The sequence below is a fragment of the Lolium perenne genome, chromosome 5 (assembly GCF_019359855.2).
Source record: "Lolium perenne isolate Kyuss_39 chromosome 5, Kyuss_2.0, whole genome shotgun sequence".
NCBI classification, from domain to species: domain Eukaryota; kingdom Viridiplantae; phylum Streptophyta; class Magnoliopsida; order Poales; family Poaceae; genus Lolium; species Lolium perenne.
The window spans coordinates 263,543,138-263,557,066 of NC_067248.2; the positions used below are offsets into that span (position 1 = coordinate 263,543,138).

Genomic DNA, 13,929 nt, shown 5'->3' on the forward strand with positions numbered 1-13,929 from the left:
AAAGAACATCTGCATCGATTGATACAGAGCGAATTTACTATTTCAAAATAAATAAATAAATAAATTGTATAAGACGTAAGAGCAATCGGTCACACCCTGTGTTTTAAGAACAAGAACTTTATAGAGATAAGGGCACCAATAATGAAATATGGTAACTTGAATTTCTATTTATGAAATACGTTGCTGAGTTGACTTTGATCAAAAAATATTCATATCAAAATTCTCGGAAACCACTTTTGTACACTAGAATTTCACGTTTTACTAGGAAACCGAGCTAAAACAAGTTAATATGGCTTGCATATTGGTATAATGCATGGGTGTGTAGCTACCCATGCGGGTAGCAAATGCACTCTGTCTAAAAAAATGAAATATGGTAACGGCCACGCGACGAGATTAAACTTCAGCATCGCTTGACCCTAACGAAATACTGTAACTTGCCAACATGTGTTTTTTCTTGGAAAGGAAGTACAAAACAAATGGTGCAAAATATCCTCACACAGCTTTCACATAAATAGAACTTATTTTTGATAATTTCTACTCCCTCTGGTCCTTTTTAATTGACTCAAATTTAGTACAAAGTTGTACTAAATCCGAGTCAATTAAAAGAGACCGGAGGGAGTAGATTTTAATGCTTTTCAAAATTTCAGACCACTTTTGCCTATTTAAATAACTTAATTTTTATTTGCCGACATTAATTCAAATTTAAGCTGTAGATGCGCTCTAACTTGGTCCTAGAAATCCCCAAAAAACATTAGGTACACAAGTAGTTATTATGTAGAAAAACACCCATAGTTATGAAAATATTCAACCTCTTTCTACGATTAGCCACTCCGACCATTTCAACCTCATTTTGATAAAATGGAAAAAAGAAAGAAAATTCAGAAAATGCAATACTTGAATATTTATGTTTACTATTTGTAAGGTAAAAAAGGAAAAATGGAATACCGTGATTTCAGATTTTTAAAATCTAGAAACATAGTATTTTCTTAGATAATATTGAGTCTTGACTAAATTTATACAGTACTTGAGATGGGCATCCATGTACCTCCGAGTGTTCCCATGAAGGAGGAGGTGAAGCCCAACTTCACAACTCCACTAAGCTAGATGCGATCCATTGAGGTGACCGAACCATATACGTACTTGGCCCGGTTGCATGTTTTATTTATGTCCATGTTTTTTTAGCTAGGTTATGTTGTGGGTCATTTAGAATTTATTTTGTGTTTCGGTTTAGGCCTGTCCAACTGACTAATTTTCCGTCTCTTATATAAAGGAACCAGCAACTAGGATTTAGGGGTTTAGAATTTTGTGTTTAGACATTGAGTTGCATCCGAACCTAGGCCGAGTTTAACGTCTAGTTCTCAGGGGGGATGGAATGTTAGGGCTGCAGTTGACTAGTGAGGCTGTTCAAGTTTAGTCCTACCTCTCCTAGGGGAAGAGGCTATGACCAGCTTATAAGGGAGAGTTTCCCTCCTCTTCTGTTCAGACTTTTGGGATGGATTGAGCTTTCTTCTTGTAGTTGGGCCGTATGCGCATAAATGTTGGAACCTAGGCGTTGCATGGTCTCCGACGAGCTCTTTGTATTAGATTTCGTGCACGGTTAATTTGGCGATGTTTAAACAAGTGTTGTACACTTTTCTTCATTTCTTTCTTTTCGCCCTTACATTATATTTTTATTATCCTTGTTTTGATCTAATTATTCTTCCAAAAGGAGTGATGCCTTGTAGAGATCTGAAAGGAACTTATCTAGTTCCGAGAACGGTGATTTAGCTCTTGTCCCTTAGTTTGAAATGTGTTTGAAATTTATTTCACAATGTCAAAAAAGCCTACCAAGAATTAACCACACATTCTAGATGAACACGAAGTCGATAAATCGACTTCTTGTGTGGCCTGTATAAATAATTTGGAAGGTATTCTGTTTTAACAATTTGAAACGTATTCTGTTTTAACAATTTGAAATGTGTTCTTCAGAAAGGGGGCATATGCACCCGGTATCAAACGTCAATTTCTGTCTAGTTCCCAGCTTCATGACAGTACTTCAAACGCATGAGAAAATAAAAGGCCTCTGTGATGTACAAGAGATAACTAATGAACCTAAACCACTCCATGTGGTCAAACAGTATGCACATATCGGCTCATAGTTGTGACCCAACTAATGCAACTTCTTTCTAGGCAATGATTCTTATAGCCATTAACTTGTCACCTCTTCTGGAAGTTGAGCTTGGCGATGGCAAAGCCAAACAAGAAGGCAAATAGCACCCCGAATGCCACAACCACTGCAGCCACATAGCCTAACCAGCTGTGCTTGAAGTCAAAGTAGTCCTCTATGAAGTCTTTCACGAGAACGCCGTCATCCATCGGCGTCATGACATCACCAAACTGCGATACAACCAGCCCGTAGAGCGTCCAGGCAACGGGGCATAACCAGCAGTACCATCTCCACCAGATGGGCACTTTCTGTACATGGTTTCAGGACAAAATGGGAATAATTAGGCTATGAAATGCTGAAGAAAGAGTAGTAAATGTAGACTGCAAAAGATGATTGACTCCTACCGGTCGAGGGATGATGAACCCAGAGAAGAGATTCCAGATGGCATAGAACATGGACGAAACAATCGAGGAGATGTGGTGATGCGGCGTGAGGCCGACAACCATCATGCCGTAGAATGAGAAGTAGAGTAGCGTGAAGTACATGAAGAAGAGGTACCAGAAGAATTTGGGAGCCGTCCACTCAAACCCTATCATTGAGTAAACTATGACTCCATATACGGTAGCCTGAACAAGTGTGTATGGGAGCTCAATGACAACCTGCGATAGGTAAACTTAACACTTATCAGAGTCCGGCTCCCAGTAATGCAACCACCAACTCAGAAAGTAAGTGCCTTTAACAGATTAGTTTATATTATGGGAGAATAACATTCACCTGGCCAAATGCATATGGGAAGGCTGAGTACATGCCGGCTGCTCTTTCACGGTAAAAGACAGTCCTCTCCACAGCCACCACGGGTTGAACCGAACTACAGTTCATGACACCGATGAACAGTACTGCAGCATACATAGACCCCATGGCATTGAACAAGTCTTGTGCCTTTCTCCTGGATTAATAAGCTCACGAGATAAATAAAGTTCCCATGCATTGTGGCTGATTGCCTTATTTATAAAATGTTGCTTTTTCATGACTTACACTTTGCCACCAAGGTCCCAGAAGATGGTGCCGAAGAGAACAGCAATGATGGTTGTGAAAATGAACCTAATAGCATTGTAAGGAGGGTTCCTCCAGTATGACTTGTTCTGCTTCCACAGGCAAGCCACACATTGTTTGATCGACGACTGTGAGTACTGCCTAGGGAAATACAGGTCACTTGAACCCGGCGCAGGTTGGCTTAGTTCCTTTATCAAAGCCTTGTTCTTCCTGCAAAATGAAAGATACCAATATTACATCTGTCATTGAGAAAAATATGCTTTGTAGAAAGGATAATTGGCATAAATCTCTGAGTTCCAAGTCAAAGAGCACTAGTGAAGTATAGCACAACTGGTAGTCATTCAATTTGGTGTGATATATATGGTCTACTGGAGTTGCAGCGGGGCGCAAAGCTGTTGGAGCAAGTCGCATCTGAAGTATTCAGGGACAGGAGGCGCTGGGTGCCGTGGATTCCATGACTAGGATATTGAGAAGCTTAGAGGAAGAAGTAATGAAAAACAAATGGAAAAAGAAGACTAGAAAGGATGAAAAATGGCGGAAAAGCTGCTGCGAAAAGACTTCCAGGGGCTGCCTACGAATGTTTGCGAGCACTCTTACTACTTCATCACAGGGGCTCAACTTCAAAAAAGACCTGATCTTTGTGTAAGAGAGTGATCCTTAGGAAAGTGTCCCTAGTTAGGTTTCATTCCTCTTTTGCTGATCATCTTTTTAGTATTCCCTCTTGATGATGTTGCCGTATGAGGCGGAACAAAAAAGAATATGGTGGTTGCTTTGTGGAGGCGGAAAACTTTGTAGACTTGGATTCTTTAATGGAAATCGGGAGACCCTTAATTCAAAAAAATATATATATATATATATGGTCTACTCGTATGCAGAGTTACCTGTGGTAAACTTCTAATAATTTGAACTACGGTTAAATTGTGTTCTGTTTACCACAAGTATTCTAACTTACTTTACCTATATAGCATACTTACAAAACTTTGTTTGCTCAACCATCTCTGGTGATTCCAAATGACAAAGTGATCAGTAGGATCCTTTTCGAAATAAAATGTTTAGTAGAATGGTAAGTAAGGAACTCACTGGTAAAGTTCAGAATTCTTGTATATGTTGCTGAAATCAACACCTAGCATCTGTTCTTGACCGACTGTTGTCACTTCTAACATCCATGTTGCCGGATTGTAGCCACCTTTAATTTTACTGACTCCTTGAATCCCCTGAAGAATACAAAACCATAGACTTATCAATATTAGTAAGAAAGCTGAATTGACGTATTCTCAGATTCATGTAGTATCAGTTTACCTCATAGTACTTGATTAACTCGCAAGAGTGATGGCCCAACGGACCAGCATAGATCTCTTCTCCACCTCGCTTCATCAAGAGAAGCTGCAAACATTGATTAGACAGTTTAGACCTCACGACATAGTTGATCATTAAACAGCCAGCAAAAATCAAGCAGAATTCATTATTTAGCCCAGTTATCCACAGCTTTTTTTCTTTTCCTGAAAAGGGTATACTACAGAGTAGTTGGTAGAAATCTGATATGTCAAATATCACTCACCTCATCAAATGCTTCAAATATGTCAATGCTAGGTTGATGAATCGTGCAGACGACAGTTCTACCAGTATCAACGGTGTTCCTCACTGTCCTCATCACGATTGCAGCTGCTCGGGCATCAAGTCCGGAGGTTGGCTCATCCATGAAGATGATAGAAGGATTAGCAACGAGCTCCACAGCAATGGTCAGCCTCTTCCTCTGCTCAGTCGACAGACCATTCACTCCAGGTAGACCAACCAATGCATCTCTCAGAGGTTTGAGCTCCACAAGCTCCATCACCTCATCGATGAACATCTGCATACATAGAATAGGGGTAAGAAATTATCTGTTGGGTATTGACCAAAAATAATTATAGCTATTATGTTTGACTGACCTTTCTTTTATTTGAATCTACATCCTCCGGAAGACGGAGCCATGCTGAAAAAAGCAGAGACTCGTAGACGGTGACATGCGGAGAGTGGATATCGTTCTGTTCGCAGTATCCTGATACACGCGCAAAGGTTTCTTGTTTCTTTGGATATCCTGAAATGCTTATGTTTCCTTCAATGTACCCCGTTGTCTTTCTCCCCGCCAACACATCCATCAGAGTAGTCTTGCCAGCACCACTAATACCCATCAGTGCAGTTAGTACGCCTGGCCTGAAAGATCCACTAACACCTTTGAGTAGCTCCAATCGGTCTTCTACTACTCCTTGTTCTTTCATTTCCTGAAACGAATTTCATACGCAAGGTTACAAACTAACGAAAATAACTGGTGATGATTATTCAACACAAGCATTCTTATATCAATTACCGGTGGCATGTCAACAGAGTATCTGATGTTATCAAACACGAGTGAAAGCGGGATAAATGGAAGCACCATTCCCCTTCCCACTGGTCTAGTATCCTCTGAAACAACTGGCGTTGGCCCATGACTGCTAAGTGAATCCAAGTGATCATTGTTCATAACCTCACCATAAATATTGGCATGCTTTTCCTTTAGCTCAACTTCAGATATCGATGGACGTGAGTTACCATATGCTGAAAAACCGCAGGAAGAAACTATTCTTAGGATGGATTACATCACAAATCCAATGAAAAATTGAGCACAATACTAATAATGGGTGTACTGACTCTTAAGGTATGTAAGGGCAAGAGTGAAGAGAGCGTTGAATAACAAGGTGAATCCGAGCAATGCACCCAAACCAATCCAGTACCACCTCGCTTCTGGGAACACTCCACGCGACTTGAGGATTTGCACACCGAGAGTCTCGTTAGAGGTGGTGCTATCCAAGATTTTGTCCCAGCTGTGACCCAAGAACTCATTCACTGAGATGGCATTTTGCGCGTACATTAGTGGGGATATCCAATAGCCCCAAATCCACCATTTCTTCACTTGTTCTGCAGGTTCAAAGAGAACGAAGACTTAGATATGAAATAGGTGCATTATCAAGGACTACTGGGCCAAGAGGATGAGCATTTACCTCTTACTAGAATGAACCCGCCCAAAACCATAAAAATTAGAACGACAAATGGTCCAAAGAAATTTGCAACGGTCATGTTCCTCGCTGCCCCGGCGATGAATCGAAAGAGTGACTCTGACATCTGACTGACTGCTAACATAAGCAGATAATTCTTGAAGAACCTGGTAACCACAAGTACCCTCAGAACATTATAGAGCAGTATCAAATTAAATAGGATAGTGACGATACACCGTTGTTAAACAAAATAGATTGCCGCCAAATCTCACCTGCCTACATTTGGGTCAAACCCCATGACATAGTACGTTATGAAAACATAGCCACCGACCTCAACAAATGTTATTGGGATCTTGAGGATCCATGAGGGTATTGCGTAGGCCCATGCTGGGTAGAAAAGAAGGTCCCTCTGCTTGAAGAACACAGGCAGCTTAAAGAGAGTGAGTGCAAGCTCAGAAAAGCCATTGAACATGATCATGAGCACACCAAAGAAGAGTGCCCCCATGTAGATGCCCCCATCAGCCACGGAGTCGTGCTTCATATTCGTACGGAAGAAGAGCGTCATTACAATACATGAATTGAGGATCAGCTGTAATGTTAGAACACCGAGGAGTCCGTTATGCCAATGTTGGTTTTAGATCCATCTTACACCAAACAATATATGTGTTCGTATTAATTTGTATTTTACCTGGAAGATTCTGAACACATATATAAAAGCGTTCCTCTTCATGAGGAGGATCTCCCTGTCAATGTTCACCTTTAGAAGCTCCCTACCACTCACACCATACCTCGCGGTTGTCAAAGCTGCTGGATGACTCGTGCTCTTGTCGAATGGCACAGCGAGCTCATTTCTTATAGCTCTCCCTACGTGGAATGACTGGAACGCACGCACAATGTCCGAAACCGGCATGAAACGGTAGGGCTCATTGCGCCGCTCCCAATATTGCTTTTGATCTTTCTTGGAAGTGACCTGTCCAGTATTTGCACAGATGTCCGTTTATCAATAAAAATAGCCACGTGTACAGACGTAAGAAGGTGGTGCTCATGCCAATGTAGGTACCTCTTGCAAGAAGTCAGCGACGCCCTTCCTCTCAGGACACTTGAACCCCACAGACTCGAAGAATTCAAGCACATCCTCACGAGGGCCCTGGTACACGATCTGTCCATCTGAGAGGAGGATGATATCGTCGAATAAGTTGTACGTTTCAGGGGCTGGCTGCAGCAGAGAGATGACGGCTGTGCCACCAAGGATGTGGACAGACTGCCTGAGCGAGTTCACAATCTGGAAGGTAGTGGAGCTATCAAGGCCATTTGAGATCTCGTCCATGAAGAGTGCCTTGGCTGGCCCAACCAGCATCTCACCTAGAGAAAAAAAAATCGATGTAGAAGTATAAACATTAATAGTTTATTAACATTTGACTTTCATGATATTACATGGAGCTGGAATCCTATCTATTTTACCAGTTGTAACACGCTTCCGTTGTCCACCCGAGATGCCCCTCAGCATCTCATCTCCTACCATCGTGTCTGCACACATCTCTAGTCCTAATATCTGCACCGAGTAGTAATGTAAGAAATGATGAACAAGATATATTTTAAGTAATTCAGTCTAAAGGTACTCGCAACTGTAGCTCAAAGCTGCAGGCACCTTCAGTATATAGTCTGTATTCACATTGGCCTCCAGTCCACCCATTGAAGATGCCTAGCCAAGATGAGCAGGAAAGTTTCAAATCCTCAGTTCAAATTTAACTAACGAAGTGACCCAGCCATTTGCATGTATAGAGACAGATGGCTTAATTTTAACAGTCTCTATTGTATCAAACAGAAGATGCATGCATAGTATTAAGAATAATAGAACTATGAAGGCAAATGCGTAAAGAACAAAATGATACTAAATCTATTTGACCAATTTAGTTACTTTCTGATATGTTACTCGTTTGCCTCAATATATGTTTATATGCTTTTTCGATAGATTTTTTTTACACAAAAATGGATACCAAAGGAGGAACACCTTATTACGATCATTCCAGAACACATTTATATGAACCTTTCATTCAAAACTTAAATAAAAAAACTGATGCTCATATCACCAATAATTTCCTACACCGTCCGCATAATTATTGATATTGTAGTTACAGCACTCAGGTACCGTACTTTCAAGCATCAGGAGTTGAGAATGCAACCGTACATGTCCGTATTGATCCTAATTTACTATGTTGTGTATGTTCTACAGTCTACACAACAGATGCAGTTTAACATAATTATTGATCATTGTTAAAGCATTCTCTATCCATTGCTCTCACCATAGCTTTTCTTTCCGTTCACGGATCATGTTAAATTATTTAGCACAATAAAATTGATTTCTGATTTTATTTGTTGCCTCCAACATCTAAGGTTCGTGTGTGTCTACCCCAACAGTATGTTTCTTCTTTCTTACGATACACTCATCACAACTTGTATCTCATTGGCATACTCCCTCCATTTCACAATAATCTACATTCTACATTAAATTTTTATTCCACCATAATCTACATTTTAGGTTTTAGTCAGTGATTGCATTCTTGATAATCAACAGAAACACAGAAAAGAAGAAAACTTGCTCTCCCTCTCTATTGGATGTCATTAATTTTAATGTAGCTTCGATTATTTTTACATATCTAAGTAGTACTATTAAATGACTTCTAATTTGTCTTCAAATTTGTAGAATGTAGATTATATTGAAACAAAGGGAGTACGTCAGTCTAGTATCGGCGTTTCGATTCTTCTTCTCCATCACTTTATGCTGTAACTATGCATGTACTTACAGTTTTCCCATGTTACCACTTTCTCATAGCTTCATGTCAGAGTGAGCTATGATGACAACAAAAAGTTCACGAATTCTTTTGTTCTTCTTCACTCAATTCATGTCGATTGCCTTTATTATACTGTGGCGGCATACATCTTATAGATGCATCGCTACATCTTGCAGATTTTTGGAACAAAATTAAGTTGATACACTAATTTAGAGTTCTATTCCACTTTCCAGTTTTATTTCAGCTAAAATGGTTGTGTACATCATTTTTTGATGCTGAACTAATCTACATCATCTATCATTGTCTTGTCAGGATAAGCGGTTAAATTTGTTTCCTTTTCTCGAAATTCATAACATGTTATGATACAGCTTAGCCCAATAGTACTAGCTAGATTGGCCATTCTATTCTATATATTTAATATAATTATATCTCGTCAACATAAATGGTTTATTGTTTTAATTGTATCACGAAAACCGAACTGATGAATCGGCAGAATCTTCTTGATTTACTACTTTGGATTTGCAAATTTTACGTACCTTCATAAACGCATCGATATCAGCGTCAGGCTTGATATTTGCTGCCTTCTCTCGCCTCGCCAACTCTGTCAGCATATCTAACCACATAGCAAAAATGGAACTTGTCAGGGACCAAGCATAAGGGTGGGGCTCGCCCCGTCCAAAGATTTAAGCCCATCAATGAATAAAGAAAATATAAAAAGTCCCAGCTATACAGATCACAATACTTCCCCCCAAATAAGTGTCGCAACTTTGCCTAGATCCGAAAGATGCATTCGCATCTAGACAAAGTTGCGATGATTATTTTGGAACCTCAGGGAGTATATCTCAAGCAAACCCCGCAGAAATGAATTCAGTGCATGGCAGAGGGTGGCGGGTCTAGGATTCGAGCAAACCCCAGGCCAAAAGTAAATACTGAAACATCAATTCGTTCGATTTGTGGAGGTGGAGTTGCTTTTTTTTATTTATTATGTTTTTCCACTGATTTATAAAATATGTCCATCTACAAATGAAAATTGAGACCACAATGTATGAAATCAAGGTTCACTTAATGAGTATCCAAAACTTACAGAAAATTAAAACTGAAGACATTATTACGTTAACTCCTGTTGGGTAGGAGCGAGCAAGGGCAAGGCAGGGGATTGGTGCTTGGTGGCGGCGCGCGTGGCCGAGGCGGGCGGGCCGCGGGGGCGATGGTGGGGAAAGCGCCGCTGGGCGCGGAGAACAGCGGCGTGCGCCGGAGCCGCGCGACAGCGGGAGCCGGGAGCCATGCTGGCTTACTGCGGTGAGGCAGACGGGGTTGCCGGCGACGTACTATGGCGCGGCGGCGCAAGGAGGCAGTTGGAAGTTACAGTGGAGAGGCCTCGTTTATGGGCTTAACAAAAGCAGTTCATGGGCTGCTACTGGGCTGTGTAACCAGGCCCAGAATCCAAGTAAACTGGGTCTACGCTACGTACCATAGCGAGTGCCAACGCCCTGGCAGCGCGCGGAGAAGGCGAGCGTCTCCCGGACGGTCATCCCGCCGATGTGGAGGTCGTCCTGGCTGATGTACGCCGCCGTCCTCTCCGGCACGAACTCCTCCAGCCCGTGCCCGTTGTAGGTGACGTTGCCGGAGACCATGAGGTCCTTGTCGAGCCTCCCCGCCAACGCCAGCAGCAGCGTGGTCTTCCCCGACCCCGGCGGGCCCAGCAGCAGCGTCATCCTGCGCGGCCTGATGATGCCGCTCACGTCGTGGAGGATCGGCATGGTTCGCTTCCTGCTCGGGAGCACCCCCAGCACGTTCCCGGCCTCCTCCAGCGCGTTCGTGATGGAGTTGAGCACGGTGGGCAGCGCGCTGTCGCCCACGCGCACCTCCGCCTCCGCCACCACGTGCTCGAACCGCACCTCGATCGTCGGCGTCTCGATCCCAACCCTGCATGCGCAAGCAAGCAAACAAACCAGACCAAACCAACAATCAGTCGACGCAGCGCGCGATAGAGCAGCTGATTAGCTGCATGCTAGGCTAGCACGCAACGCAACGCACCGCTCGAGGCGGTCCTTGAGCTTGAGCAGGAACCGCTCGTTGTCCTCGTCGGCGACGCGCACCAGCCGGTCGATGAGCGCGCGCCGCTCGCGCGGGCAGAGGCCGTGCACGTCCACTACCCCCTTCCTCGCGGCCGCGAGGGGCTCGTCATCGCCTCCGCCGCCGTCGAGGAACGGGAGGATGGCGCGCCGGATGCGGTCGTAGGTGGGCAGCTTCTCGAGCGCGGCCCATCGCAGCAGCTCCTCCTCGTCCTCGTCCTCCCGCCGCGACCGCGAGAACATGTCGTCCCCGCGCCGCCAGATGGACCGGCTGCCCTGCTGCCGCATGCTCGCCACCTTCTGGATGTTCGCCGTCGCGTCCATCCTTCTCGCGTGAAGCTGGCCACAGCAGCACCACGTCCTCCTCCTCGCGCGCGCGAAGCTGGCTAGGTATAGCTAGCGACAATGCCTAGCCCAGCGGAAGAAAACATAATTCTTCGTCTAAGTCTAACTGTTGCACACAATGAAATTCCCCCGCGTTCACTTATTATTGCATCATAATTGTGCATCTTTTCAACTGCGTGTGCCCACGATGTATAAGCTGGCCTACTCCTACAAGCCACACCACACCACACCTTCTGTTTATTATTTATATAAAACTGAGTTAGTTTAGCTGAAACTATTAGGCTTTGTACTTGTATAAGTACACCACCAATCAAAACAACTAGAGCAAGAATAGCTTTTTTGGGTCATAGCTGTATATAATAAACCCTATTAAGAAAATGCATTTTAAAAATATCAAAAGATTTTCAAATAAAATTTCTGATGTGCATCCAAACATTCTATGTCTGCACACAAATTTTCTTGGAAAAGGAATATTTTAGGTGGCTTTTATAAAAAAGACAAAAAAGTAGACTGACAACTCATATTGGAGCATTAAAATTTTCCCTTTTTACATGGGACATAAAAAATGTTCTCCCCCGCCCCCCTCCAAAATATTATGTGCGAACATAGAATGTCTGTACATATGGAATTTTATGTCAGATTCTTCTGATATTTCAAATAAGTTTTCACTCAATAGATTGATATGCACCTGTTATCTGAATTGGATTTCCGTAGTACAACGGCCTTTTTTGCGTGTGCGAAAGTACCGCAAAAATATCACTGAAGCGAAACTTCACCCCCATTTCTGACAATGTAGCAAGAGGTGGTTGCGCGTCCCCGCCTTGCCAACCAGGGAATGCCGGTGGCGGCGAAGGTGGGGGCGGTGGATGAGAGGGTGGGTTATGGAGGTGAGGGTTTCATGAGTCACATGAGGGTGACGGATTTACAAGAGACGTGTTATTCTCTATAGCCCTCAATTTGATATATAGGTTATATTATATAATGATATAATACTCACTCATGTTATTACAATCCATATACTCGAAAAGTGGTTGTGGCTCCTGAGCTACACTGAGCTCCGTTTTTTTTAAATGTAAATTTTGTTCTAAAAATATTCTGAAAATATACATGTTTAGTATCTACGGCCAAATCTTCATCAGAAATTATTTTCATATATGGCTTGCACAAAAAAACCACGATTTTGTGAATTGTGTGTAGCAAAAAAATAGAACGTATTATTTGGCATCACTATGCAGACATGTGGATAAATAGTTTTATATTTTTTAGAAAACATTAAAATACAGTATCATTTTTCTATTTTTGAAAATTCTAAGTTCAGCGGAGCTTGGGGTCACAAAATCTGCACTGAACTCCGAGGGTAATCTAACTCTGAATGTTAGAGGAGCTGTATTGGTTATAGTAACATCCTATATATTATGGGACAGAAAAAGTACATAATACAATGATAATGTTGTGGATGGTCTGGTTCATCCGAAATTAAATCATGCCTGACAAGCCTATAATTCCTGTTCAAGTGTCGCACGGCGGACAGGTTTCATCAGTGCTCCGTTGATTCAGTCATACTTCCTCGCCACCACCAGCCTGAAGAGATTGTGAAAGGAAAAAATGTAATCGAGTCCCAAGGTTAAGAATATTTACTATTTAGGCATATGAAGAGCAGCTCCTGCGCGATGGAAGCCTCTGTCAGAGGGTAATCTAACTCTGAATGTTTTGTTTGCGAATGTATCTAACTCTGAATGTTGATGGTTCCCTTGTGCCAGTCGACAGTTCAGCACGAGCAGGGATAATTGTCCGTGACCATCAGAGTCAGGTGGTCTTCGCGGCTTGCTGGTTGCTGGAGTCAGGTGGTCTTCGGCATGGGAAGAAGGTATCCACCTGGCGCTGCACTCGTCGTCGAAACCCTTCACGCTATACTCTGCCTACCATACGGCAGTTTCTAACTGAAGATCGTTGTATCCAAATTCAGAAGATTATTATTAGTAGAACTCACCGCCACCCCAAATTCAGAATATATTTGAAGATTCGATTTTATTCTGTACAGAAAATATCCTGTACATATCCGGACCCTCACCTACCAACCGGACGGTGAGTCGTGATTTTGACGGAAAGATTCCTCTACACATCCTCGACATCGATCCAATTCAAGGTCAACGATTCTGTTGCCCAGCGACGTTAAGTTGGGTTTTTTAGTGGAGAACAATTCTCTGCATGCACCTACATACTCACGGATCGTCTGATGGGAGAACAATCTTCGATCATGGGCAGCACGCTGGATCGTGGGTACCATGCATTCTGTGCAGAGAAGGACGTGCAATATCTTGATTAACTTCCAACAGATCACTGACAGAAAATACTACTAGTACTACATAGTGATTAATAGTACTCACCAGAGAAGGAGTATAATAATGTTTCGTGCCAGTGCAACGGTCGTCTGGCCCAACAAACGTCGCTGAGTCGCGATTTTTCAATCCCCTCTCTACCTACATGCATACTGATTGATTCATTGT

General features: G+C 42.7%; 1 protein-coding gene across 1 annotated transcript; it reads right to left on the bottom strand.

The window, feature by feature from the left end:
* Positions 1-1,890: 1,890 nt before the first annotated feature.
* On the bottom strand, positions 1,891-11,435 carry LOC127302946 (ABC transporter G family member 36). The gene is made up of 19 exons (XM_051333682.2): positions 11,040-11,435; positions 10,474-10,928; positions 9,539-9,615; positions 7,859-7,912; positions 7,672-7,762; positions 7,271-7,572; positions 6,899-7,180; positions 6,483-6,799; positions 6,217-6,377; positions 5,867-6,133; positions 5,547-5,773; positions 5,128-5,460; positions 4,758-5,048; positions 4,499-4,582; positions 4,280-4,413; positions 3,182-3,409; positions 2,921-3,092; positions 2,551-2,805; positions 1,891-2,454 (listed from the first exon to the last, which is right to left on the bottom strand). The coding sequence occupies exons 1-19, from the start codon at positions 11,399-11,401 to the stop codon at positions 2,197-2,199; spliced, it is 4,350 nt and encodes a 1,449-aa protein (XP_051189642.1). The 5' UTR covers positions 11,402-11,435; the 3' UTR covers positions 1,891-2,196.
* Positions 11,436-13,929: the final 2,494 nt, after the last annotated feature.

Bases quoted from the DNA above. Each gene is read 5' to 3' on its own strand.
- LOC127302946 (XM_051333682.2), bottom strand. From the start codon at position 11,401: ATGGACGCGACGGCGAACATCCAGAAGGTGGCGAGCATGCGGCAGCAG. The intron at 6,800-6,898 runs GTAAAATACAAA...CTAACATTACAG, and splicing joins ATGTGTTCAGAATCTTCCAG to CTGATCCTCAATTCATGTAT. The intron at 3,410-4,279 runs GTGAGTTCCTTA...TTCATTTTGCAG, and splicing joins AAGAATTCTGAACTTTACCA to GAAGAACAAGGCTTTGATAA.